The sequence below is a fragment of the Drosophila mauritiana genome, chromosome 2R, assembly GCF_004382145.1.
Source record: "Drosophila mauritiana strain mau12 chromosome 2R, ASM438214v1, whole genome shotgun sequence".
Classification (NCBI taxonomy): Eukaryota; Metazoa; Arthropoda; class Insecta; order Diptera; family Drosophilidae; genus Drosophila; species Drosophila mauritiana.
Genome location: NC_046668.1, coordinates 5,336,829 through 5,363,714, shown reverse-complemented (window position 1 = coordinate 5,363,714; position 26,886 = coordinate 5,336,829). Strand labels below are relative to the sequence as shown.

Here is a 26,886-nt window from a genome sequence, read left to right as displayed (position 1 = left end):
GTGTGTGTGCAACAGGGATTGAATAACTTCGCTAACAATAGACGCAGGCCGCACAAAAATAGCCCATTTATTCGCACATTTGTCTGGCTACAAGTCTGTATCGCCTGCCGTGGGTGTGATATGGTACGATATGATATGGCATGGTGTGGGGTGCTATGAGTATCATGGTTGGTGTGTGTATCCGCGCTAACTGTGCGACAATATTGTCAAAGTTTTGTGTATTAAACTGGCATTCATAGTACGTCATTTCCCCGGGGTGCCATAAAAAATAGACATCCACTCCGGCGAAGTGCGGCAGTCGCGTCCACGTCCCATGTAATCCAATGCGGGTGCGTCGGAGCGGGGTAGGGGCACCACTTGACGCACTTCTGTTACATGTTCCAATGAATTATTTATGGACAAATCCCCGCCAAAAAAAAACATCGGAGGGCGCTCGTTACGAACTTGACACCCAAAATAGCCGGAAACCAATGAGAATTACGTCGTATTGGCCACAATTGGGCAAAAATACAATAATGAGCGAGATTAAATGTCTATGGGAATAGATCAACTGATTGGAAAACGATACATCAATTTAATTTGTTTAATAATTGCCAAATTATATTGTCATTTTAATTCAATTAAAATTGAAAGAGATTGAAGGGGGGTTTCTCAACTCGAAGGACTCTAGTGAGTGTAAAATCTTTTCCTTTGACATAATTCAAGCTTGTGTTTCCGCTCTTCTTTTCCTGAATGCGGAATATTAAAGCTCCAGCGCCGGTGAGGCAGACGGAGCCTGAGAATCGAAGCACCTGCCTGCGAAATAAAAACGAGAATGTACAAAGTCCTGTCGCCTTCGGCAGTCCAACGCAGTCCGGCTGCATTTTCGCTGGGGAAATGCTTGATGGACGCTTTTTAATTTAAGCCAACTCCGGGGCTGTTGTAATGCGAGAAAGGTGCAGCAAAACAGCCGGGAAAGTCGAGTTGGCGGCAAAACTATTTATCAACCTGATGGCGACACTGCCGTCGACGGCAACAAAGATGTCACGCGGCTCAGACGTCTCGGCCAAGTTATCAAAAGCGCATCAAGCGCGCCAGTTCGAGTGGGTAGCCCCATTGTCGTAGCTCCTTCTTCTGGTCCTCCAGGCACGCACAGGACGATATCTCCGATGGCGGCACGTAGCTCCTCCTGCTGCCGCCGACACTGTTGCTCCAGGGCCACAACGTAAACGGAGCTGTTGTCCGTAGAAGAAGGTTCACAAATTCAATACCGGGGGTGGGGCCAGCCAAATGTTCTGGGAATCGCCAGAAGGATGTGTGCGAATAAAATGAATCAACTTAAGAGGTCATATTACAAATAGCGATGATGGCGTAGGGCAAAGTGTGTTACATCGAATATAATTGAGTTGAATGCGTATTAAAACATGAAGTGTGCCTAATAGTCTCCTCCCATTAACAAGTGTTTCGCATCAAAAGTGCTTGTATTCAATATCCTTTGGAAAGGAGCCAACAACTTTTTAAGCCGGGATTATCAACGGCAAACTGTGCATCTGGGTTGGCACAACTAATCGTTGTTGTTTCCGTCCTTGATGAGCATCTCCGAGTGATCGTGAATAATTCAAACTTATTTGCCTGCGTTTGTGAGCAAGTGAGTCGAAAGTGGGTCAAAGATAACAGCCTTGGACGCCTCGATGCTGCGTATTTGCGATGGACAAACAACTCGGAGTCCTGGGCAATATTTGTGCGCCTAATGGCCGCCGGGCTGCCTTGATTAACTAGGCAAACAAGGCGGCCAACCCACGCCGAATACGATATTTGGACGGTATTTGTTTATGGGCCCGGGAACTGGCTAATCAAACAGCCTTGGAGGAGGGCGGTGCCAGGGAGGGCCAAGGAAGTTGTGGCGTCTCGCAAATGATGTTAATGCGATTTTCATGCGATAAGCTTCGCATTACCGCAATAAGCCACAAATAATCAGGCGTCTGACAGCACCGGCGTCACACCTGGACGCGATCCGCAATCAGATTCCAGTCGCAAAGGAGCCCACAAGCAGCCAGGAAACCCAACTCCCTGCTAGATGGCTTTAATGCGGCTGCTCCTCCCGGATTCGCCATCCACCAGCAGCCGAGCAAAAGGCGAATCCCGTTTATTAACTTCCCGGACAGCTTGCTTAAACTGCCGGAGTGCTTATGCAAATGTATGTAAAGTGTTGTAGTCGCCAGCAAAGCGGAGCCAAGGCAAACCCTCCAAATGAAGTGAGAAAATAAAATTAAAACTTACACACTCAGTTTGAACGCCTTTTCTATCCCATCCCCATGCCATCCCCATCCACATCCCCAAGCCCCATGCCCCACCATTCAGCTGCTGTGCGGAGTTAAGCGATAAATTCCAGCCATTCAAAGTCAGAGAAGGCGCAAAAAACCAGAGGTGGTGATGCTGGTGAGGGAAAATATTTGCACAGGTAGCTTTAAAGGAGGTGGGATCTGTTGGCGCTGGAGGGATATCTTTATGGGTATTCTTAAATTACACTTATTTGATCTAATGATGAGAATAGAATGGAGCCAATGCTCCCCATTCGAGCCGAGTTCCATCTAAAATTATACTTGGTTTAATGGAATTCAATGAAAACGGAAATGAAGTCCATAGATCCTATATCCTAGGTGAAACTGCCCAGTTACTGGCGCATCTCTTTCGAAGGCAAAGACGATGGACGCAGAGGGGTGCTGGCCAAAAGGTAAACAAAATGTAAATTGGTTTCGGTTTTCCAATTCCGTTTTTTCTCCGCTGTGTGCTGGCCAATGCCGATGGAAGCGGCAGATGGTGCGCCGTTCAATGCACCCGATACGGGACGCTTTCCCCAGTCGAAGAACCCATTAGGGCTCAAAGCCGAACGCCATTGAACCTGCCACTCCAAGGTGGCTCGGCTCCAGCGCACGGGTGTGAGGTTCGCTGGGGCTCTGGCCTATTAATGGCGTTCCGCTGCCGGCCGTTAATTAATCCAATTATGGGGCGATTAACGCTCCACTTGCACATCAAGTATCCGCCACGTGGTGCCGTCTGACAGCAAATAATAAAAACTTTAAGTGCAGCAAGATGGAGGCGCTAGCAAAGTCATGTCCAAATCGATTAACGATGTACGGCGGATGCGTTCTGGAACTCCAGTGCTTCCGCCACCAGAAGACCCGGCCGACAAGCTGTCCCATATGTAAATGCCAGTCGGCCAAGTGGCACGCATCATGCAACATGCGGGTCTGCCGGGGCACTTTCAGTGTGGAATTTAATCAGAAAACAATTGCATAAAATTATGCTCAGCAAGGCGAGAAATTAGTTTTTACTCGCACCAAGCTGCAGTCGCAGTCGCAGGATGTTGGCTGGCAGATGACATGGCCAAGTGGACGGACACACGGCGAAGAGCTCGCTCCACTCCAAGGACCTCCTGCTTCCCCTTCTGTTTGCCTTGGCACTTTTGTTGTCCGACACGATGTCTTGATGTTCAAGAGACTTAATTATTAAAGCAGTTTCGGGCGACCGGCCACCCTTCTGCGATTTGGGCAGCTCCAGTTGGATCCTTTGGAGCTAGCCGCCTGCCGAATTGAATGCGTAATTACGAGCCATGAACCACTTCTGGCTGAGCAACAGCTGCCAAAGCGACCGACTAGGAGAACGATGGCAACGGGGACAATTGGCAGGGACGGGTTTGTTGGCTGAAAGTTAATTTTAAACACACATTTCACTGAGCTCATTAAGCACACAGTCCGCCCACTCCATCCGGATCCGGATCCCCCTGTCCGCCCCGCCCGCCCACAATTGCGCTCCGTAAATCGCGCGGATAATCAAGTTTTTGGTTGAATGCAAATGACAGAGACTCCATTGCGTCTATTAACTTTTGATTTGCGCGTATTTGCCGGATGGCGGAGGGTATTGACAGGAAATCTCTTTGCCACTAATTCGGTATATTTGCATGGGGCTTTCTGTGGAAACTAAGTTATTTAACTAAATTCTGCTCACAAGCTGGAATCAGTGACTGGTTAAACGTCTTTAAGGGCTTAAGTACAGATAAGTACAGATAAATACCCTGCCTATCACCACCGATGGCTGTATTTAAGGCAATTAATTAGCTAAGAACACAATAATATATCTAATAAGTGCACTGTTCTGATTCTCAGGAACATTAATCAATACGTTTACATGAAAATCACCGATAGGCAGACAGACATCAATATTCGCACTGAGCAACTTGAGTTGCGCCCAAATGTGAGCTACACGTTTGTAGACTGGTGGTTAGGGAATGTGGTGAATCTATCAGGAACCTGCGGAATATGCGAGTGCCTTATTAGCCAGTCAAAACATGGAGGCAGTGGCGCTGGAGTTCCTGATTGCACGTGCGCTGGCGTTACCTCATTTATCAGCTAATCAAATTACATGGCCATAATACGCAAACATTTGCATGAAGGGGGCACAGGAACACAGGCAGCTTTAATAGGCAATTTGCGTTAAACGCTGATTGAATAACCATTAATGCAACTAAAGAGCCAGTGTGCCACACATGCGATACTAATGACATCAGCAGGTGGGTGGGAAAGTGCAATCAGGTCGTAAACACGTTCCGACGGCTCCAGTGACTGACTTTTGAAGCGACTGGCTGAGGATGGTGAGCCAAAGTCCTGGACAAGGACTTCGACAACAACGACTAGCTGACGACGGGTCGCTCAATGTACAACAGCATTTTCTGCTAATGGGCCGCAAGCAGGGTGGCAGGAAGCGCCATTAGACCAGGTGCCACATGCGTTGATGATGAAAAGAAAATGCATTAGGCCCGGCCATGAAGAGCCCGCTCTTGGCCATGGAGGCCTTCAACGTCCGCCGTGCCCACCAGCCGAGTTTATTAAGATCGCATTTATCATAATTACCGCCGAGGCGTTGTGTTGTGTTGTGTTCTGTCTGGTGGAGCAGACTTCAACGCCATGTGATGACATATTCAGCAGGCAAAGCGGCCGTTAAATTCCTGGAATTTCATTCCGCAATGGCGAGCCCGAAAAAATGTCTGTGGTGGTCCTGGCGACATGGGGGAGGCTCATAAAAAATGCGACAGGCAGACCCCATGAAGAACCAACAGAAAAGCCCTGCAACACAGGGAAAACCGTGTCCCACTTCTATTACGTCAGTTCTATTTCCTAACTCGGTTCAATGAGTGCTAGCCTTTGTTGTTAATTATGGCAAATTATAACAGTAGTAGTAATTAATCTTTGCATTCTACAAGGCCACTCTATACTTTATGTTACACCCCTTTGTGTATAATGAAATACCTACGGAATACTAGACTATTTTTCTTTCTGTGCATTAACTGCTGGGGGGAAAAGCCAAGAATTTATACGCGCTGGGGCAGCCTGTGGAGCTGGAGCCGAAACTGGGAATGATTCATGCGGAAATAAAGGCACTCGAGAGTGCCGTAAATATTGCGGCGGCGACCACAACAACAGCGGCTCCGGGAAAGGTGGAAAACAAAAGGAAAGCTTTGCATTTTCGCACCTTTTCAGGAGCGCACACGACTGAATCGCCGTTGATTCATTTGCTGAATGTGACAGGCCGTCAGTGAATGTCCAAGTGTCCAAGTGACCAAAAGTCCGGGTGTCCACGCACTCGCTCCGTAAATTCTGACCGTTGTTTCGTGTCCGCTGCTGGTGTGCATTATTTAATTGACATGTTGATTGTTTCGCATTGCGATTCCATTTTATGTGCACTTTCAGGCGAGGGTGTGAGGCAGTTCCGCCCGGGGGGCGGCTGTCCGCTGTCCGCCCGACTGCCGAGCGGACGGACAAGTGCCTGTTGAAGAGCTGGCCAACTGCGACGACTCACCAAAAAAACGCTCAACAGTTTGTTGCGGAGCACTCAGAATAGGAGAGCGAGCAGCAAATGTTGCTAAACATTCGAGTGAATAGAGTCAAAACAAATTGTTATTTCCAGCAGAATAGGCGAGCAATATTATTCGGAATACAACATATCAGATTCGATTAGCTATTCAACTCTTACAAGAACATTAGTATGATTTCGTGTAAATTCCAGCTAATATTATAGCAATCTTTATGCAAATTGTATCTCTTTGCTGGTTATGGTTTATAAGTACAGGCAGTATTGGAAAACTGCCTAAGAGTAAGATTTAAATTAAGTAGTTAAGTTAAAAATCGTAAAAGAATAATATAAATCAATTCATATTACAAAATACTACTACTTTACGACTACTTTAAAATTCCGTTTTTTTTCGTGTGCCAAAATCTTTTTGTGCACAACGAGTTGGTTACAACCCCACTGTGCTGAAGATTTGTCAAACTTCAAACTTGTTGCTAAAAAACGCGCCAAAATACGTTAGTGATGGGAGGGGGCGGCGGGAAGGCGGAACAAGGCCAAAAGTACCGCACCGCAGCCGTCAACACTGCAGTCATCGGCAACGAGTAACTTCCAACAACCCACCACGACCCCCAAGCTCGGCCGGGAAACCCACCTGCGAGGCGCAGGACAGGAGCGTGGTGAAGAGCGCCGCTCGGAAGTCGGAAAATGGAAGGCGGCCGAGCAGTTGCGACGCGACTACCAAATGAATCGGACGCGATAGCGCTTCAGCGGAAGTCGAGAACTGAGATGTTTACCCAAGAACTGTATATACCAAGTGCTTGAAAGCCGTTAGCAAGTGGTTCATTTCAATATTCGTTTGAAGTCGGTTCGAATTGAGGTATTCGTTGGATTTCGGCATTTCGCGTGGGTTCGAAACTAAAAGTTCAGTTTCCGTGCCACAAAGAAGGACTTTAAAATATCGAATTCTGCTGCGGGATCTCGGTTGCTCTCGCTTCTTGCATCTTCTGATCCTTTTCTCCACTCAGAGGATGCGTGAGTATTCGATTCATGGCGACTCTTCGCCACATGACCAAGCTAAGTGGCCAAGTTTTCCGCTTGGCAACGGCTGCAGTGGGCAGTTAAATCACATCTATTGTGGTTCAAAGTTTTGCTTTCACTCGGCTGCTTAATTAAAACAAAGTTTGAAACCCTAAAGTGGAAATTACATGGAACATCTGTTTCCTGGGCGATTTCCAAGCTTGTTCAATTCGATTCCCTAACGGGAACCTCCACTCCGGACACTAATTGCATTTGCTGGCAGGATGGACAACTCGTTCGAAAGTGGCCGCTTATCGAGTCGCCCACTCGGAATATCGCCAATATCAGTCTTATCGCCCCGGGACTTTTGTCGCCATTTACGTGGAACCAGCCAGCGAGCGAGCGACACGTCAGAAAACGTGGCATACATTCGGGCGCCTTCACTCGCTGGCCACGGTGGCGGATACTTAATTATTCACATGCGAGCTGATGGTCCTTCGCGATGTCTTCCTCTTGAGCCGTCACTCGAACACTTGTCCCGCCTGCAGTCCCATTTCGCTGACGAAAGCCACTGCACTTCTGATGGGGTGGTATAAATTATGTTTTTCCCATTGACGCAGAACAAAATACGCAGTCGTTCGCGGCACAGATACAGATACAGTGCAGCGCATGGGTAAACATGGAGTTCGCTAACGAATTCGCGGTTAGATCGTGCCTTCGCATGCCATACGATCTGGATTTGGGCATACTGGGAAATTAGAATGCCCATTGACAGCGCATTAAGTATACGCCGTGTGTTTGTGGAGTAATCTATTGTTATCTGGAAATCTATTGTTAGATTGCTGCGCCGACGGTTTGTTGGTGCTCCGCCCTCTCCGCTCTCCTGCACCACAGCACCCCCCTCGCCGGCCGAGCTGGCATCAAAGCTTATTCATAACATTTGCTTTTGTTGGGGACATAGATACCCACAAGCACACACTCACTGACGCAGTGGGGCCTTCTGGGCAGCTGTCAGCAGTTGGGAAAACCCTTTTTGGCAAGTCCAACAATAGCAATCCACATTAGTTATGTGGCGGAAAAAATCGAAAGAGGGAAACTTTTACATCTGCTGCTGGCATTTTATATAAATTATATTAGAGTCCGACATCCCAAGGCTAGCTTACACTTACGACTGCTGTGTAGTGAATTCAGACTCACATTCGCCCAATTTAACTTTGCAGCCGCTCGGTCTCGGAATCCTCGTCGCCAGCCAAGCCAAGCGGGAGCTCAAACTGAAATCCATTTCCAAACTTTCGCTTAATCAACGAGCTACGTCCACTTACCCCTGGCTCCAACTCGAAAGGAGCGCGCTCCAACGCTCCCAAAAGCGGATTTCGAGTGCCTCGCTGGGTCGAGCCACCTGGCATGTCGTCTTCAAAGGGAATCGCAGATTGACGGCACATCGCGGATTGAGGTGACTGCAAACTGGCTGCGAACGCCGCCATTACCCGGTATTTTGATTTCGCTTTCCTGGCCCGCAACGCGCAATTAATTTGCACAACTTTGGATTTATGTGCTCTGCCCCAAGTTGGGGCAACTATTTGTTTGTGGTGTTTGTGGAATGTGCTGCTCATAACTTGTATCAATTGTTCAAACGGCTAAACTAATCGAGCGAAGGAGATTTAATTAAAAAGTCAACATGGCGATGGAATGGATAACTGCAATGGACAAACGGTGAGTGAAATCAGTGGATCCACATTTTTTAATGAGCTGCATAATTAATGAGCAGCGAACTCGGGGGAACTTTTCTTTAAATTCTAAGTTTTTAGCTCCAAAAGTTTCATTAGCCGAAACGGAGTGCTTTCTCTTAAATTCAAGGCATTTCCCAGCTGAGTGCACGAGGTGCTTTCCTCTGTTTTCCCGGAGCAGACACGTACTCACACATCGACGTACGTGTAAGTTGAATGAAAAGCTCGACGAGGAGTACAAACAAAACGAGAACGAGAAGCGAAACATTTTAAAATGTTGCCGTCATGCTCGACATTCATTTGTCAAGAACCAACATCTGGGTGCCCCCACCTCCTCCATCCTTGATGGCTGGCAAATGGCCAATCCATCCACTTTGTGGACACGGCCTGCCACGAATCATCCGCTTTATTAAATCCCGATATCAATTATCTGTGACTCAATGAGCCGCCTTCTGCACGGCAATTTCATCAATCCCGATTTGGACACCGAAAACCGAAAAATAAAAAAAAGGACTTTAATCATGACATTCGTATCTTTCTTGTTATGAAATGCAAAATAAATGTAATTGTAGTTCGCTATAAATATACCAACTCATTTAACGATACTACTCTTAAAATACAATTTATATTATCATAAAGCATTAAAGTATTTACAATTCATTGTATGAGCAGCTACGATTCAAAAGCGCTTTATGTCCTGCAAAAATAATAAATAAACCGCTGTAAAAGTATGAAAATTCTATAATTTAATTGAAAATATGTTTTTATCTGTTGAAAGCTCCGCGTTTCAGAGGTTTTAATGCAGATACATTTTTTACGTAATTATGTGCTTTGCAATTGCATGGAGTTTAGTCTTGTGCAAACATTATTTTAATGGAATAAAACAGAGGCATGCCTCTATTTTTTGTTGATTTTCTATTGATTTTTCTTTGTTGATTTCAGACTCTATACTTTCCATTTACGAGAGCGGTTCCATTTTATATGAACACCACACTATTTATCGTTTCATAGCCAACAAAATAACATTACTCTTATATAATTAATAAAACAGCTAAAATGTGAGATGGAGTATCTATACTGAATCATTCTATTTGTAAAGCATTTCCTTACCACTTACTACTTAGTCAAAGCTGTGGACTTTTTCTATCAAGATCCAAATAGTCAACAGAATAGTCAACATTTAACGTGTAAAATATTTAATACAAGTACGGAAGAACCAACTTTATTTTAGTGAGTGCGAGTCTTAAGCTTAAGTTGAACTCGAATAGAGCTAATCAAATATTGACCAGAGATCAGAATTGTTTTTCCAAGTGTCTGAATCAATTTGCCCAACCGTAAATGGCCGGGAATCGAGCACCCATTCTTCCCAGCAACCACTTGATGCAATTTGCTGGATTTCAACTGGGGCGTCTCTGGACGAGTGCCACCATTACCATTACCATTAGCCCCGCCTGACCCACCGACTGCTCAGTTGTGCGGCACACTCTATTATTGCAGAGTGGCCTTATATTTCATTGGTGTTATCCGAATGGGGCGTGCCTCCGCCCCTAACCGCCCGCCCACACACCATCAATCACAGGACAATCTCTTCAAATTTCACGCTCTGTCAACGCTTAAACGCTTCTGCGACACTCGCACTAAAGCATGAGGGGTCAGGGGTCAGCGGGCACTCATGTGACTGCGCGCGGCAGTGGCAAAAAAGAAAGGTCAAGTGGCAAGGGCTTAAAGCAAACTGTTTGCCTTGTGCCTGGGCAAACATTTGCAGCCCGCTGCCTTTTGTTTGCCCCGCCAAAAGAGAAAGGGACAAGTAGCGAAGGGTGCCAGTGTGCCAGGATTCCGGGGTGCAGTATGCACATCCAGATTTCTTTCGCAGCTCTTCGGCTGCTCCTCCTTACGGACCTAATACAAATGGCCTGGTACTGAAGTAGGGAACGAGGACAAAATAAACGATTTAATTTGGGCAGAATTAATGGCACAGCCACGAAGGGCAAGTCACGCCGACTGGTAATTCGGCTTATCAAGAGCGATCTGGGCTTAAGCGCACCTGGAGGCAAAGGACGCGGGAGCACTCGGTGCATGCCAACGGAGAATCCTTGGCAGGAGGCAAGGCAATCGCAGAACGTAAGGCGTGAAGTGGCAAAGCCAGCAGACAGCAATTGATATTGATGGCTTCCCCTTCCCGGCGGAGGAACAGTCGTCTTACTCACAAGTGCCGCCGCTCATTTATCATACGCCACGTGTGCCGAAGCAGCTTTAATGTGTGCGAGGAGGCCACCATTCCCCGCAGCTTTAAGACTGACGAATCGCCGGCACGGCAATTACAAAATTCCGAAACTAAACTTTCGGGCGTGCGCCTAAAAACCGCAAAAACCATTATAATAAACAACGAGCTGGCTGCCTAGGATGCGCCCCAACGCGCTTCCGGCTCTTTGGATCACCCCCTTCGTCCTTCGCCCATCGCCCACCTCACCCAGCTCGCCCCACGAAAGCACTTAGGACCTGACTGTTTGGTTAACGACAAGCCCAGAAACGGTTGGTGGGCCCCCTTCTCGACACTCGGTTCCCGAAATTGCCGCTTCTACTGGCGAATGAATTATGCATGAGCCCGGCAAGACAGCTCACCTTCAGCAGGCGGATGAAAGTTGTTCGCAGGCTGCGCCCAAAAGTAGACGCCTCGCTGCAAAAGTAGCCCTCGATGCAGATGATGCCCGGCCAGGGGCAAGCTTGGGATCTATTCCTGACTGCAAGCAGCCTTTGTCTGCCCAGGTCAGCCCTTCCTGCGGACGCACCCGCTCCGTCTGAGCTTTATGGAATTTTTAATTAGGCGGAAGTTGGGCGGGGGCCTCCAGTGTGGGCGGCACTGGGGGATTTATGGTGGGCGGGAGCTCGCCTGAAAATTGTCTAAAACTTTTGGTAACATGCCGCATGGCAGCAAGGCGCCATTTCTTGTCTGTTAGACATGTAAAAACATTATATCATAATTTTTAGCACGATCTGTTTTCCTATGGGGAAAATGTTTACATTTTTATGAAGCAAAATAAGACTGAGCTGATTTAATTTTTATTATTTAAAATTAACTTACTTGTACTTCGTGGATTTGAACTCCTTATTAGATCTGACAGCTAACTTTGTCTCAAATGCAATTAGTGGACGCTTCACTCTCATTGCTTCGCCATTTCCCTCCCCTTCTTCTCATTATTCTGGGCGGACTTCCGTTTCCTGCAGATTCTTGCCCGGAAACTCTTATACTTATTTATTCATTTTTCAATTGACTTGCACACAGACAGGCAAAAAATATAATTTGCATACTTAATGCGCGCACAAACCGAGCACAAATGACACTGGAATTTTTAATTTGAGTTCATTGTTGAACTAATACTTTGCTTTGCCATTTCTCCTCATTTTTATTCAGTTTATGGCCTTGTCCGAATCCAAAAATAGAATAATCCACGTGAAGTGCTTTTCATAGAGTCAGTAAATTATAAATGCAAAATACTCGTTATTCTTCTTCTTTTTTGGGTTTCTTCTTTCCTTATTGCAGTCTATTGTTTGGTTGTTTTGAGTTCAGAAACGAATCATTTCTGAGAGTCCTTTACACGTATTAATTTTTAGCATTTGTCATTTCAAAGGAGCCTTTTGCCTTGTTTTATAATTGTCCTTTTTAATAATTCGTTGTGATAAGCTAGGTAAATCTTCTTGGTAACATTAATGCAGAATGTTATTATATAACAATAAACTTAATCAGTAGCCGAAATGAAAGCTAAATGGCAAACGTACCTCTTCTGAGAATCAATTAGTGAAAACGCTATTACCGAGATAATGGACTATCAGATCAGATATCAAATACAATGAAAACTTAAGAGCAAACTATATAAGAGTGCCTCGACTATTCGATACCTTTTACTTTGTAAAGGAAGTGCGAGCGGAATCGTGATACTGCAATCGTACTGTTTTCTAGATTACATTCGTTATTAAAGTGATTAGGAAGAAGCGTGACCTTTAAAGTTTCCGAGATTTCGACGTTTATAGGGAAAAAACTTCTTTGAAACCTTCCACCTTCAACAAATATTATGCACCATTTATGAAAACAAGTCATCACATATGAGTGCGATATTGTTTTTTGCGTTGGCGGGGCTCAAGTGTGTTCTCTTCTATAAAATTCAAATTGCACACACAAATATTTAATAAGCTGCATGTTTTTATTAATCTGGAACCCATACTAACACAGCAAGTGATTTTAAAGTACAATAACGTCTAACCATGCTCTAACGATTTTCAGTCCTTGCGACCGGAACCTTCGTGATGTGGAGCTAATTTCGTGCCGCTTGCGTCGCGTGGAGCCGCTGTGTCGCCTCCCGGGATCTGCGCTCCAGCAGCTGGCCATGTGCGGATTCTATGAGGACCTGGAGAAGGGGGTGACTCGTGAGTGCTGGATTGCGGGGATTAACTATGCGACGGAGGTGGCTAACCCAAACTTCTCCTCCCCGCAGTTTTTCGCGCCGGCGAGCAGGGACGCTTCTGGTATGCAGTGCTCGGCGGATCGCTGGAGGTGCGATACCATGCCCACGCCGATGCCGATGGCAAGGTAAGTCCTTACTTACACCAGCCAGGAGATGAGGCATCCTGGCACACCATTCCGCCGTGCGCGGAGTGCGAGACAATGCGCGTGCTGAGCAATATAATTGATAGTGATTACTCGGCGTACCCGCCGTGTTGCATATCCGATCCGCTGTGCATGCTCAATATTCCGGGGATTTGGGCCTGGGGGTTGGGTTGACTCGAGTGGGGGCGTGCCTGGCTGCGGTCTGAGCCCCTCCTCATCCGTCGATGTGAGCAGCAGGAAAAAGGAACTGCTGACAACGGAGAAAGGCCGGGTATCCGGCCCCCTCCCATTCCCGCAGCGAATCATATCGGTTTGTGGCATTCAATTTTTTTCCGTTCCGCCGCTGCCCTCCTTCTGGCTTTGTGCTTGCCACAGCAACATTAATTTCCGCCAGGATATTGGCCAGCAGTTTTTTCCAGCCCAGTGTTCTGAATGCACGAGTACATGTGTACACTGTACCACGTAGTACGTACGTACATATGGTGGCGCCACATCCATCTGTGCCTCGCCACGGCCGAGTTCATTTGGTGGGTCCTGTCCAGAGAGGTGTCTGCTAATTGAAATGGTCCGAATTGGGCACTGGGGCCGAGCAGTGTGTGTGTGGGCTCTGGGTCTCGGTGTGGAGCTCCTCGGGTGCCCTCCGTGCACGAGTGGCTGCAATGGAAATTCGAGTATTTATGGTTAAGTGGGGCATGACAGTGGCAGCATGCCTGACCTCAGCTTACTAATATGGTGGCTGTGGCCTGTCGAGCATGTGGCACTGGGAATTGCAGTGCCGGTCCTGGTGTGGTCCAAGTGTGGGCAGAGTGCCCTGCAATCCCTTTCAGTATCGCCGGCGAAGGGCTAATGCAGGTGATTTAATAATGAGGATAAGACCCTTGAATCGCCATCGTTCATCGTGCCTCCGGTATTCCTACGTAACTTAATCGAAGCTTGAAATTCACTTTCAACGTTTCTGATTAAATCAGGTTTATATGCTTGCAAATCGTAACGTAGTTTTTGGTCGAAACCTTGTCATTCAATGGTTTCTTGCTGGAAATATACCAAACAGAACTTACTTTTTCACAACTAACATAATTGTAATGTAAATGTAAATAGTTTAGGATTTGGAAAATGAATATTTGCGAAAAGTTATCCACGTAATGTTCATAGAACATCATCGTTTTGTAGCTGCTTCAAAAGTCACATATTTTATATTGGGCCGGTTCTAAAGAGTTTAGTGAATAAAAAAGGTATTTCAACTTTTAAGAGCAAAAGTTAACTTTCCTTTCTGATTATTTTAAGTCTTTAGTTGTTTAAATTCGTCTACGCCCAACTTAAAATATTCATGCGTTTAATGCTTTTACATACATTCGGAAGAGTACTTTCATCTATATTTGTATATAAGGTATAAATGTTTTATAGCTTTCGTTTGGTTTGCCTTTATTCAGTGGGCCCCGTCCATCGAAAACATGAATGTGAAAACTAAAAGAAAATTTATCCGCAACCGGCTTTAATCGATTCCGTACACAAAATAACTTTTCTTTCGCTCCGGTTTATCAAAGCGATTCGTTCCTGTTAACATCTTTGCTGACCCGAATTTCCCGCTGCCTTTTATTTGCGTTTGCATAATTTTTCCGGCTGATTGGCTTTGGGAAAAGCCGCAATGGATTTGCCTGTGGGCAACCCCCGCAATTATACCATAATACATTATTCAAGCGAATGCACGGTGTTTTGGGCCTATGAAACTGTTTTTGACACTTCGTTCGCCGGCGAGTGTTATGAATTTCGGTGAATGAATGTGGCGTGCGGCACGCACAGCCCAATTTCCAGAGCCGGATAAATACACAGATATCTCAGAGTCAGTTCCCCAAAACAAAGAAGGGCCCTATCAATAGACCCACAATTAATTTGGAGTGCTGCGCGATGCGAGAGGTGCTCATCAAAAGTGGAAGTGCCGCTTCTGAAAGATACACCGGAGTGCTGGAAATTTATGTGTGAATGTGAGACTTCGCCGAGTTCCGCTTGGAGTTCTACGGATTTCCCCTTTGTCGCCGGCTTCCCCAGCTCCCCTGACCGAATCACCTCCGATCACGTGATGACGCCAATTTGGGACTAATGAAATGCGAGCGGGCGGCCTTAGGTAGCGAAAACAGCTGAGGCAGATACAAATTGCAACTAATTCATAAATGTCTTGGCAGAGTGAAAACCCCGAGGCTGCCCAAGGCAAAGTCAAGCGGGGGCGTCGCACCTGCAGGGCGCCGTTATAATTGAATTAATTTTGTATTGCAATGGAATCTGCATTCGGGATACCAACCCCATCCAGTCAAGCGACCTTGCATGTGGCAAGGTATCTGCAAGATACTGAGCCATGACTCGCACTTGAGCTCGTCTAGCTCGACTTCTTGTCTCCTGACCCGCCGACATAAGCACGATTAATCTTTGTTATGTGTCGACGGAGCCGCCGCGCCGGCAAACATTGCCGGATCCAATTAAAATGATTATATAATTACAGCCGGAACGCCCGAACAGGCCTTCCCTGGCAGAAAGGCCATCAAACTAATGAAAATGCTTTGGAAACTGAAACTTTGCCCACATGTAATTATGTATCATTAGGTGCAGGTGATCGGGGCTTCCTCCAGACCAGTTTCGGGCCACGGCCACCCTGCTGACCCAGCAGCATCGATATTCAAGTTCACTCCATTCGTAGGTGTTTGATATGTGCGACCCGCGCTCGGAGAAAGCATCTCCACAGATAATTGGATGAGCAGTGAAAACTGTCGGCTTAAATAGAGCACACACACTCTACTCGTTTTGTGGGACACAAAAGCCTCAAGCCACAAAACATTTGATTTGATTTGTAAGAGCCATTTCCGCCAAGACACCTCAAAGCGGAAGCATTCGCTCTTTGGTCAAGAGCCGCCTGCCACAATGGGCAAATACAAATCGCAGATACTCTCGGCTGGCCTCATTCGACCTCATTTGTGGCCCCGTTCGACGAAACGTTTAATTAGCCAAAAACTCCGATTCCGATGGGAGCCATTTGCATACGATGGCATCAAGAACTAGCTGACTTAGGGCTAGCCAATGTTACTGTTGAATCCAGTCATTTTGCCTAACTAACAGTTAGGGGCTGGGGGAAATGGCTGTCGGATGTCTGATTCTCAGACTTAGAATAAACCGAGATACTTGTCTAGCGCGAGACGAACTCGAAGACAGCGCGTCGGATGCAGATCAACGAGCCACTTGAGACGACAAATTGTGGCTCTTCATTGAAATCAACGACACCCGTCGCGCATCTGACCCATCGAGATCACCCCCGCCATGCCATGCCATCCCATCCGGATTTCGGGACGTGTAAATATAAACATCCAGAAGGGACAGACGGCGAGGCAGATCTTCGCTCCGGTTGTGTTTACCTCGCTGTCAAACAAGTTGGCGACGCCGGCAGCGAAGTTGCCCACATATGTGGCTATGTGCGCTGGTGCGCGACCAGCGGAACGTATCTTTCGGATACTTTAGTGCTGCCGCAGAAATTAATACGTGCCGAGCTCTCCAGCGGCGCACAACTCGATCGCTGGCCCAGAGGTTCAGTTCGGTTTGGTTCGGTTCGGTTCGCCTCGGTTTGAATCTCTGCCTCTGTTTACATATCACCGCCATTGGAGCCCATCCGTATCTGTTTCCCTGCGCGATTCGAGTATCTTCAAGTTGGCCATGCTGCAGAAAGTGCGTGGGCTGTGCTGAAAGATTCGCGCGCGGGCGTTCTTCAAGTCGAAATAAACCAGTTAAATCTATTGGCCAAAAATGTAATCGACACGACAACGGAGTGTAAACAGGCCCGTTCCGAGTGCAGTTTTGAAATTGTTTATGCAATGCAATTGTGTTAAAAATTTATTACCTTCCAAGCGAAACAAAGCAAGGCAGCCGAAAACACATTTCTCGCCTCTCTGGTGATTCAACAGCTGCAGTGTGTGTAAACAAATAAAGCCAGAAACAAAGCCGCAATATGGAGGAATTTAATTCAAGTTGATTTCATTCATTAAATCTGCTGGAAGGTTGCAGCGGAAAGAGCAGCGAATTCTTCTCTGGTGCGTATCTGCTATTTGCATTGGCCCCATACACTCGTACTCGGATAGGGTTCTTATCGCCCTCTTATCTGGAAAGAACTGTTTTCGAAGCCAGTTGGGTAAACGTGAGCCAGAATGGGTCTATTCTTATATGGGTATATGTATATTATTAGCAACACGAGAACACTTCACCTGGGCTGAGTGATGTGAGTGGGCACACACAGCACTTCCGGAAAGATGAGTAATGGCTCCTTGGGCTCCAAATCAGTTCCGACTGTCAACACAGCTCCTCTCGCTCCATTTCGCCCATCTTACACATACATATGTATATGCACAGGCTCGAAAATCGCATAAATCATGGGCCAATACATGCGATTTGCATAATTGATTAAAATTATTGGCAAACTGCTGGCCAGGCGGTTCGGCCAACAGGTGGACCACTTATGACGGCCCGTCCAAATAATAAATATAAATATAAGCACAAAAGGCAGAGTAGATCGCAGCTGAATAGCCATCGAGATGATTGATGGTGCTCCAAGTTAGCCAAGAGCCAATAAAATGCATAAATGAGTGCTCAACTGGGGGAGTTCGACTATAACAAATGCAGACGAAGATGAAAGATTGATACTGCCCGGGGAGGGAACCACCTCTGCAGATGAAGACATGGCCCACTCCCGATGAGCATTGTGTACATATTGAGATTTATGTTCACCGGGGTAATTCCTAAAGAGAATAGCTGCAACCTAATTGGGCCTAAAATAGAAAGTGGTGGTACAACCTTGCCGAAGGTCAAAGATCATCCGCATGCACATCTTCCCCTCCACCGACAACCCCTTCGGTCCGCAATCCGCCCACCTCATCGCATCCCAATGTGAGATACAAATACTGCTCGTGTTTTATACGCTTTATGGATCAATAAGTTTGGCCTGCGTGCCACGACGGAGCAAGAGCATCAGCGCCACATGGGAGGGAACTCCTTCTCCCGAGATCAAGGTGCTTTTAATAATCTTTAATAGCTTGGGCGGAGGACGGAGTTCGAGTGGGCGGTTAAAAAGCAGTTTTCCGGGGCCTTAAACAAAAATGTTTATACTCTCGTACGCGTGTATGTATATGTATATATGCACTTGCATGTGTGGTGGTGAGCGCATGATGATATTAATCAGGATAAAAGTGGTTTCATAATGTTTATTTATTTATAACAGCAGCGGATGAAATGGGACACTTTCAGCTCGGGGCAATTATCCACCAGCGGGCAGCTCCCCATCCCCATTTAGGTAGTTTACTCCTTGTGCGCTGAAAAGTTCGCATTAGCGTGGAAAAAGTTCGTAATTAAATAAGTTTACAATGGCAAATTAACCGAAAAATGCAATAAATTCATTTTTATCGCACTACTTTTTCCATTAGCAGCTCTGCAATAATTTAATGAGCACACATTCAGGGCTGGCTGAACACGCGCCATTCGTTTATAAGGAGATTTCCAATCGCTATCTCTCGCCACTGCTTCATTAGATAAGCCCGAGCAGCGGCAGCGATTCGCGGAAAGCCAATGCTCGATTCGAAAAATATTCTCAAATTATGCAAATAATCTGCTGATAAGGTGCCAAAAGATACACACCCCCTCACCACGGCGCGTACATAACGAAAATCAAATATGAGATACAAACAAATTATTGCCAAACGAGAGGTAGATTTTCAGCGGAGGGACGACGTGCTTGTCATAAATTCATTCGAAAATTCAACGCTTCGAATATGAGAAATCGCCTACACTGTATGCAAATGCTGTTAAAATACCCTGACAAAAAATCAAAACTATGTAATGTTTCGTACAATCTTTAGATTTCAATCGGGCAATACAATTTGCTGTTGTGTATAATATATATATAATATTTAATAGTATAAATCTAGAACAGATAAGAGACAATATCAACAAAGCCATATTCAAATGCATGAATAGTAACAGAAAATGTTATAGGATAAAGTAAATATCAAAACTGAAATTTATGTTATATTCCTATTATCAGGGAATAGATATGAACACATAGTGTATAGGAAAGTTCGACTAAATCCGCTCATGTAGTTCCACATCTTTTTAGAATTTACCCATGCAGATGTACAATATTTTTAGCTTTGGAAGCCTATAAACAGCAGAAGCACTGAGCCCAAAAAAAAGCAGCTAAAGAAGCAAGAAAACGCCTTTGCTGTTGCCGCTTGCCATGGCAATAAGCTTAATGGCGGCATTTGATGTCGATTACCATAAATAATATGTTGGGAAAAAGATAAAACTCGCAACACACGACTCCACTGGCAGAGGCGTCGAATTAGAGCCGGGCAAAAAAAGGCAGAACGAGACTGCCACAAATAGCGACCTTGCCCCAGACACTTGAGATCGCAGACGGATTGAGAATGGCTCCCAACTTCTTGCTTATCGCAGAGGAAATTAGGAGGCGAATTTGCCTACTTGGTCTACTTGAATTTCGCTTTTTGGACGCATAAACTTTATGCAGCGAACAAAATCAATATTTGCACAATGGAGAATTTTCAATTTGATTGCCCGGGGCTGCGAATCGACTCCCCTCCCCTCGCTGTTATGTTGCCTTTTCGCTTTCCACTTTCCACTTTCACTTTTTATCAACAAATCGGGCTGAGTTCAGATTCGCGTGCTGAATTGAGTTAAACAATATTCTTATCGACCTTTTCGCCCGTTCTGCCAGCCATGGGAACAAAAGTTTGCTCGGCGTGCGTTTTGCTCAATTTACATTTCGGTGGCTAAGAGCGTGGGACTCTGGCTGTGGCTGTGGCTTAAAGCCAAGTTGCCAGCAAAAGCCGAGCAAGCCAGCCAGCCAACCACTTCAGTAGTGACAACTTGAAAGGGTTTTATTCACAATCATACTCGTTTCCTATTTGGTGGCATGCCCATAAAGGGCAATCGTGATTTGCTGTTGTCATCGTAGGAATCTAGTTGGATTTATTTTTGCTGCTGGCTGGGGCCAAAACTAGATTTGCCAAAACGGGAAGCACAGAGCTATTAATTTGCTTTTGAAAACACACTTTGTTTTCGTTTGAGTGGAAATCAAATTTGATGCGTGCATGCGACTCCATTTGAATAATTGATTTCTGACACAGTTGCCCTAATCCACTTATATTCAGCTACCTGCGCCGTGGAAACTGCAACGCCTCGCTTTTGGCCAGATCTTTGGGTTGCTCATGTGGCCATGTGGGTATCGATTTTCATCCTGCCTTCGGGCCATGTGCTCCACGCTCCAAATGCCCGGACCGCATCATGTTTATGTGCTGTGCGTCCAATAAAACTCGTACTAACACCCACGATCTGGAATGCGAATGCGTAAACGCCCCCGCCTAGACCAGCAGCATAATGAATAAGTATAATGCTGATGTTTTCCGGCCCATTTCCCGCTGCGTCCAACACCCCGCCCCACCAGCTCCTTTCCTTTTACTGCCGGCCTTAATATTTCATTACAAATGGCTTTGTCATTTATTTGCCCAAAGCTCTGGCCTGTACCTCTTCTAAATTCACGGCACAAAAGGCAATTTTGGTTTAAAGTGCGTATACGCCACGTGGTGCCATCTGGGCACATAAAACATATTCACGGTGCTCTCAAGCAAGCGTTTTATTGCGCCCGTAAAAGCGGATCTCTGGTGGCAGCCACCGTCAGTCTGCTCCAGTTGCAACAGCATAAGTCAACAACTTGCAACTTGGCCGGTGTGCGAGCGACAATCTGTGTCATCTCGCCTGATGGACAGCCGCATCGGGCTCTCTCTTTTGACACATTGACCCAGCACTTGTCAGTACATCACACCCGGTCATCTTTTTATGGCTTCCGCCGAAGACAGTGGAGCTGCGATGAAACAAAGCCCTCGGCACACAATCAGCACCGAATCAATACGGAGCAGCAGCAGCTGCCACACATGCCACACAATCACAACAGCAATAGCAATAGCAATCGCAATCACAATCACAGTCGCGGCTCGAATATGTCAGCCCAGAAATTCAATCAGCCATCATCGTGCTGCTCCAAGAGTCTGGCGGTGATTGAAAAATCCCGCGGGAGGAATGCGCCATTGTCATCCTGCGACAAAGTGGAATCTGGCTAATTATTGCCGCTGCCTGGGGAGTACGCGTATCTAACTGGAGTGGGTGCTGTTTCACTCGAATGCGCACTCAGAAGGCTTAAAGCCTATTACAATTTATCAAGATGCTCTTGTGATGCTGATGATTATGCTGCAAATGTTGGGTTCTGCAGAGGCGTGTGTTTCAGTATTGACGTAGGGGATTCCCCCACCTGCGCCCCTCCGTTTCGGCTCCTCTTGTGATTTACATAATACGCAGACGCGACATCGTCACCGTTGTCACCCCACAGGAAATGCTGAATCCCATGCTCCCCGCTCACGATTTGTTTAGATTGCCCCACATCCAGACACAAATAAAACTAATTTATTCAAGGCGCTTGCTCATGCTGTACGCAACCTGGAGCGGATTGGGGTTGGGACTGGGACAGGCACTCGAGTTCCCCCTTCTCCGCCAGCATTTGCATTCGAAAGAGCTGCGTCTTCGGGACGCAACACCTATGCAGAGCAAACAATTAGGCGACTGTTTACAAGAAGTCCGCGAGATGCAGCCGAGATGCATCTGCAATTAGCCGGGCCGTCTCCAAGGGGACAACAATCCGCCAGAGACTGCGGCAGTCAGATGTCGACTTAGAGGGCCCTCGAGCGCGTTCTTCATTCTTCAAGAATCTGCATTGTGCGCCGTCGGCGTGGGGTTTCCTTTGTGTGCTCGCCTGGCTTCTTGGGCCCTTCTCGGCTCTTAGCTGCATTTAGATTTGCATTTTTATTTAGCGCATAAGTGCAGCCAGAGGGGCAATCTAGTTTTTGCTCACCGCTTCCTCAGTGCCTTCCTTTCTTCTCGTCGAGCGCTTCATTATGCCGAGAACGCCGCGCTTTGCGTTACTTTTGTTTCCCATCTTAGTGCGGGCTTGTATGGAACACCCTGACCCAAGTGAGACGAGGCTGAGCACTTCAAGGTCGGGCAGGAGGACTTGATTTGTATCGGCGGTCAGATTCAAATCGAATCGTTGCTCACCTTTTGGCGCCACTTGCAGCCCAGATTCCCAGGTCCGACTGGGACATAGAAGTGTCAGTTGCAGCACTAAGCCAAAGGAACACGCCCAGTTCAAGACAATGACAGCCAAGGACACTCCCAGACAAGGACTCTGGTCCACCCTGGGGCTGTGCCAATAATTGGAGCAGCTTGTGATAAGAAATGCACAAGGTCAATACTGCCTTGGCTCCCTCGAATTGGAGAAAATAAATCCGCCATAATCGCGTTAGTGCTCCCGCTTATCCAACCGACAATATAAGGGGATTCCCCGGCACAAATGCACATCCTAATCGGCTTATACCCCTTCAGAATGCGACTTGGGGAGCGGCTAACCGTAAGCTTAATCGGGGCGTTAAGCACACACAATTGTGGGTCTGGTAATTCAGATGAGATATCATTACAATAATGTACCCGTATTAACTATTGGGCTTCAAAAGCGCTTCTTTAAACACCCGATTAATGTGGAATACTTCCTTGTGTATACCCTTCTCTCATCTCAAAACATGGCTAGATATTTAAAAATCATGTCAAGGATTTGACAACAAACAAAAGAGAATACAATATTCGAGTTCAGATACCCGTTACTACTTAGCAAATGGAATTGCGAACTTAAAATTTTTGTCATTTTCTAGGATATAGATTAGATATTAGATATTGGCGAATAAAACAAAAAAAATTTTAAAAATTTTCAAAGGAGGGGTGTGGCCAAAGTGTTTTGTTATACCGATAGAAATTAGCAAAACAAACATAAAAACGAAGAAAAACCAAAACATTTTTCAAAAGTGTGGGCGTGGCAGTTTTGGGCGGTTTCTGGGCGTTAGAGTGGACGCGGCAAAAAATATTTTTCAAATCGATAGAAACTTACAAGACTAATAAAAAATCAAAGCATATCATAACATTTTTTATAAGTGTGGGTGTGTGGGTAAACAATCTTGCGCTGCGTCTGGAAGCTCAACATTCTAGCTTTTATGGTTCCTAAGATTAAGGCGTTCAAACGGACTGACGAACAGACGGACATGGCCAGTTTGACTCGGCTTTTGACCCTGATCATACTTAATACTTGGTCGGAAACACTTCCTTCTCTCTGTTACATACTTTTCAACGAATCAAGTATACCTTTTAACTCTCCGAGTAACGGGTATAAGAATGTTGATATGTCTGTTGATGTTGATTTTACAAGACAGCTAGAAAAATTCACCTTTAATTTGCTGTTAGGCCAATAAGTTAAATTACCAACGATTTGTGAGAGTTAAAAATTTACAGATAAGCCGACCAACCAAATTTGGTTGCCATTTTTAATGTTGGTGTGGCATGTAGATTTAACTACCCGACATTGCTTTCGAATGAATAAATTTTAACCACATACATGCTAAATATAATTTTACAGCACAGTTGATGCGTTGTTTCCTAATGAGCAATAAAACCCGATGCGATTATAATGTTTAAAACCAACCGTGACCAGTTCAACAACAATCGCGTTATCTACTGTTTATATTTTGACCCACTCACTCGTACAGTGAAGCGTCAAGAGAACGTTTAACTATCTCTTAGAAAGAGTTATTGGTTCTCCCAGCCAATTCATTCGTGTTATCACCGTGGAACACCAAAAATTAACGTTGTAGGGGGGTGCCAATTACTAAAATAATGGGTGATATTTCAAATGTGTATGTACATGTCTGTATTTATCTACGGGCAATAATGTCATTAACAATTTCATGCGATTTTGGCCGCTCCGATTCCCCAGACTTAAAAGCGCATTTAATTATATTTGCTGTTTTCTAATAAATATTGAATACAATTCGAACAACTTAAATGATCATTAACCACCTTGTTTAATAACAATCTTGTAATTTTGCAATACAAAAGTAGAACTTCAAGAGAATATCTCTAATGTCAAATCTTAAGTCTCTCATACAAAGCAAAGAAGGCTGATACTGATACATGATTACCTACTAGATGGAACTCTCGACTATCAGATACCCATTACTTCAACACCTTTACCTTTAGTTAGAAGTGGGATCGTCCTGTATATTTGAATCTACTTTGAATGACAGTTTCATGTAGTTTTTTATAGTAGTACAAAATTTTCACCATATCGATGGATATTTACCATTTTATGCTACCTTTACTTCTGGCACCTGCCGAGTTTACTAATGAGTGAGCAGGAGCACCAACCGGTTTGTTTAACAACAATCTCGTTGTCATTTGTTTATATTTTGATCCGCGAGCATTAGTACAGTGAAGCGTGTGAGTGTATCTCGTTGAAAGTGCTCTTAAATCGGTTTGAAAAGTGCCTGGCTATTATCGCAGAGTCTGTAATCATGACTACCAACTAAAAAGTTGCCGAGTCATGGTGATAGAAATATTTAGCTGGCAAGCTCATATGCTGTCGTGCCTGTGCGTCGCAGGGGAACCTTATAAAAAGTGCCCGAACATTTTGTGGTGATCAGTAAATCGTCGTAGTTCGAGCACGACGAATGCGAATCGGGAGGAGCTACGCAAAATGTTTGTTCTAATATACCTGCTGATCGCGATCTCCTCGCTTTTGGCCTACTTGTACCACCGCAACTTCAACTACTGGAGTCGCCGCGGAGTGCCCCACGATGCTCCGCACCCACTGTATGGCAACATGGTCGGGTTCCGGAAGTACCGGGTGATGCACGACTTCTTCTACGACTACTACAACAAGTACCGGAAGAGCGGCTACCCCTTCGTTGGCTTTTACTTCCTGCACAAGCCGGCGGCCCTCATCGTGGACACCCAGCTGGCCAAGAACATCCTGATCAAGGACTTCTCCAACTTCGCCGATCGCGGCCAGTTCCACAACGGCCGAGACGATCCGCTCACGCAGCACCTGTTCAACCTGGACGGAAAGAAGTGGAAGGACATGCGCCAGCGCCTGACGCCCACGTTCACCTCGGGCAAGATGAAATTCATGTTTCCGACGGTGATCAAGGTGTCCGAGGAGTTCGTCAAGGTGATCACGGAGCAGGTGCCCGCCACCCAGAACGGAGCTGTGCTCGAGATCAAGGAGCTGATGGCCAGGTTCACCACCGATGTGATTGGCACCTGTGCCTTCGGCATTGAGTGCAACACGCTGCGCACCCCTGTCACTGATTTCCGCACCATGGGACAGAAGGTGTTCACCGAGATGCGCCACGGGAAACTGCTGACCATGTTCATGTTCAGCTTTCCCAAGCTGGCCCGCAGGCTGAGAATGCGCATGATGCCCGAGGACGTCCACCAGTTCTTCATGCGCCTGGTCAACGACACGATTGCCCTCAGGGAGCGGGAGAACTTCAAGAGGAACGACTTCATGAACCTGCTGATCGAGCTGAAGCAAAAGGGAAGCATCACCCTGGACAACGGTGAGGTGATCGAGGGCATGGACATCGGCGAACTGGCCGCCCAGGTGTTCGTGTTCTATGTGGCCGGCTTTGAGACCTCCTCCTCGACAATGAGTTACTGCCTCTATGAGTTGGCCCAGAATCAGGACATCCAGGACAGGCTGCGCAACGAGATCCAAACTGTGCTGGAAGAACACGAGGGGCAGCTAACCTACGAATCCATCAAGGCCATGACCTACTTGAACCAGGTCATCTCAGGTATGTGTTCAGTCTGAAGCGCAACCCCAAGAGGGATTCTAACTGGTTCCACCCAATGTCGCTCTTCAGAAACCCTGAGGCTCTACACCCTGGTGCCCCACCTTGAACGGAATGCCCTCAACGACTACGTGGTGCCTGGCCATGAAAAGCTTGTGATTGAGAAGGGCACCCAGGTCCTAATCCCCGCGTGTGCTTACCACCGCGATGAGGATCTTTATCCAAATCCGGAGACCTTCGATCCGGACCGCTTCTCGCCGGAGAAAGTGGCCGCCCGGGAGTCCGTGGAGTGGCTGCCCTTCGGCGACGGGCCGCGGAACTGCATCGGGATGCGGTTTGGACAAATGCAGGCCCGCGTCGGTCTGGCTCAGATCATCAGCCGGTTCAGGGTATCCGTCTGCGACAAGACAGAGATCCCACTGAAGTATAGTCCCCTGTCCATAATTTTGGGCACCGTTGGGGGCATCTACTTGCGGGTGGAGCGCGTCTAAGCTCCATCTTCGTCGAAAGTGATGTACATTTAAGACTGTTCATTTATTAAACTCAATTTGTTGTTGACCATACATATTGTTTGTTAACCTAAACAGCCATATTAACTTATTGGCCTGTGATAAATCACTTATGTTCACAGTTTAGATGATTTAATTGACTTCCAGGCAAATGTTGTTCCCATCAGATTTGCAGGTTCATAAATTGCATTCGGCTTAAGTTGCAACGTGCCACGCGAATCGCCACCTGACTAGTCATAATGTTGTTAGAGTCAATGACTTTCCTCTGTATAGCCGAGCGAAAATAATTACTATTCCCAGACGCTCTAATGTTTTGCATACCTCATGCCACACTCGTTAGGTTGCTCAACCGTGGCAGCGAAAACCCCAAATTAAAATATGGTGCTGAAGCATGCAACACGAGTCGGCTAATTGAGGTAAGCCCTACCTGATTAAAC

The 26,886-nt window shown here is 46.2% G+C and overlaps 2 protein-coding genes across 3 annotated transcripts in view; both read left to right on the top strand.

The window, feature by feature from the left end:
- The first annotated feature begins 8,064 nt into the window (after window positions 1–8,064).
- The window catches only part of LOC117136363 (rap guanine nucleotide exchange factor 4), a 36,248-nt gene continuing 17,426 nt past the window's right edge, over window positions 8,065–26,886 (top strand). The window contains exons 1-3 of one of the 2 annotated variants that reach the window (XM_033297234.1): window positions 8,065–8,556; window positions 12,850–12,992; window positions 13,061–13,155. In XM_033297234.1, coding sequence (XP_033153125.1) covers window positions 8,522–8,556; window positions 12,850–12,992; window positions 13,061–13,155 — 273 coding nt within the window. In that variant the 5' untranslated portion in view covers window positions 8,065–8,521. Of the gene's footprint in view, window positions 8,557–12,849; window positions 12,993–13,060; window positions 13,156–16,688; window positions 17,241–26,886 lie in introns of those variants that run through there. The other variant, XM_033297237.1, reaches the window with a different exon arrangement.
- On the top strand, window positions 24,807–26,503 carry LOC117136364 (cytochrome P450 6a2). The gene is made up of 2 exons (XM_033297239.1): window positions 24,807–25,943; window positions 26,013–26,503. Exons 1-2 carry the CDS (start codon window positions 24,842–24,844, stop codon window positions 26,429–26,431), a joined length of 1,521 nt encoding a protein of 506 aa, XP_033153130.1. The 5' UTR covers window positions 24,807–24,841; the 3' UTR covers window positions 26,432–26,503.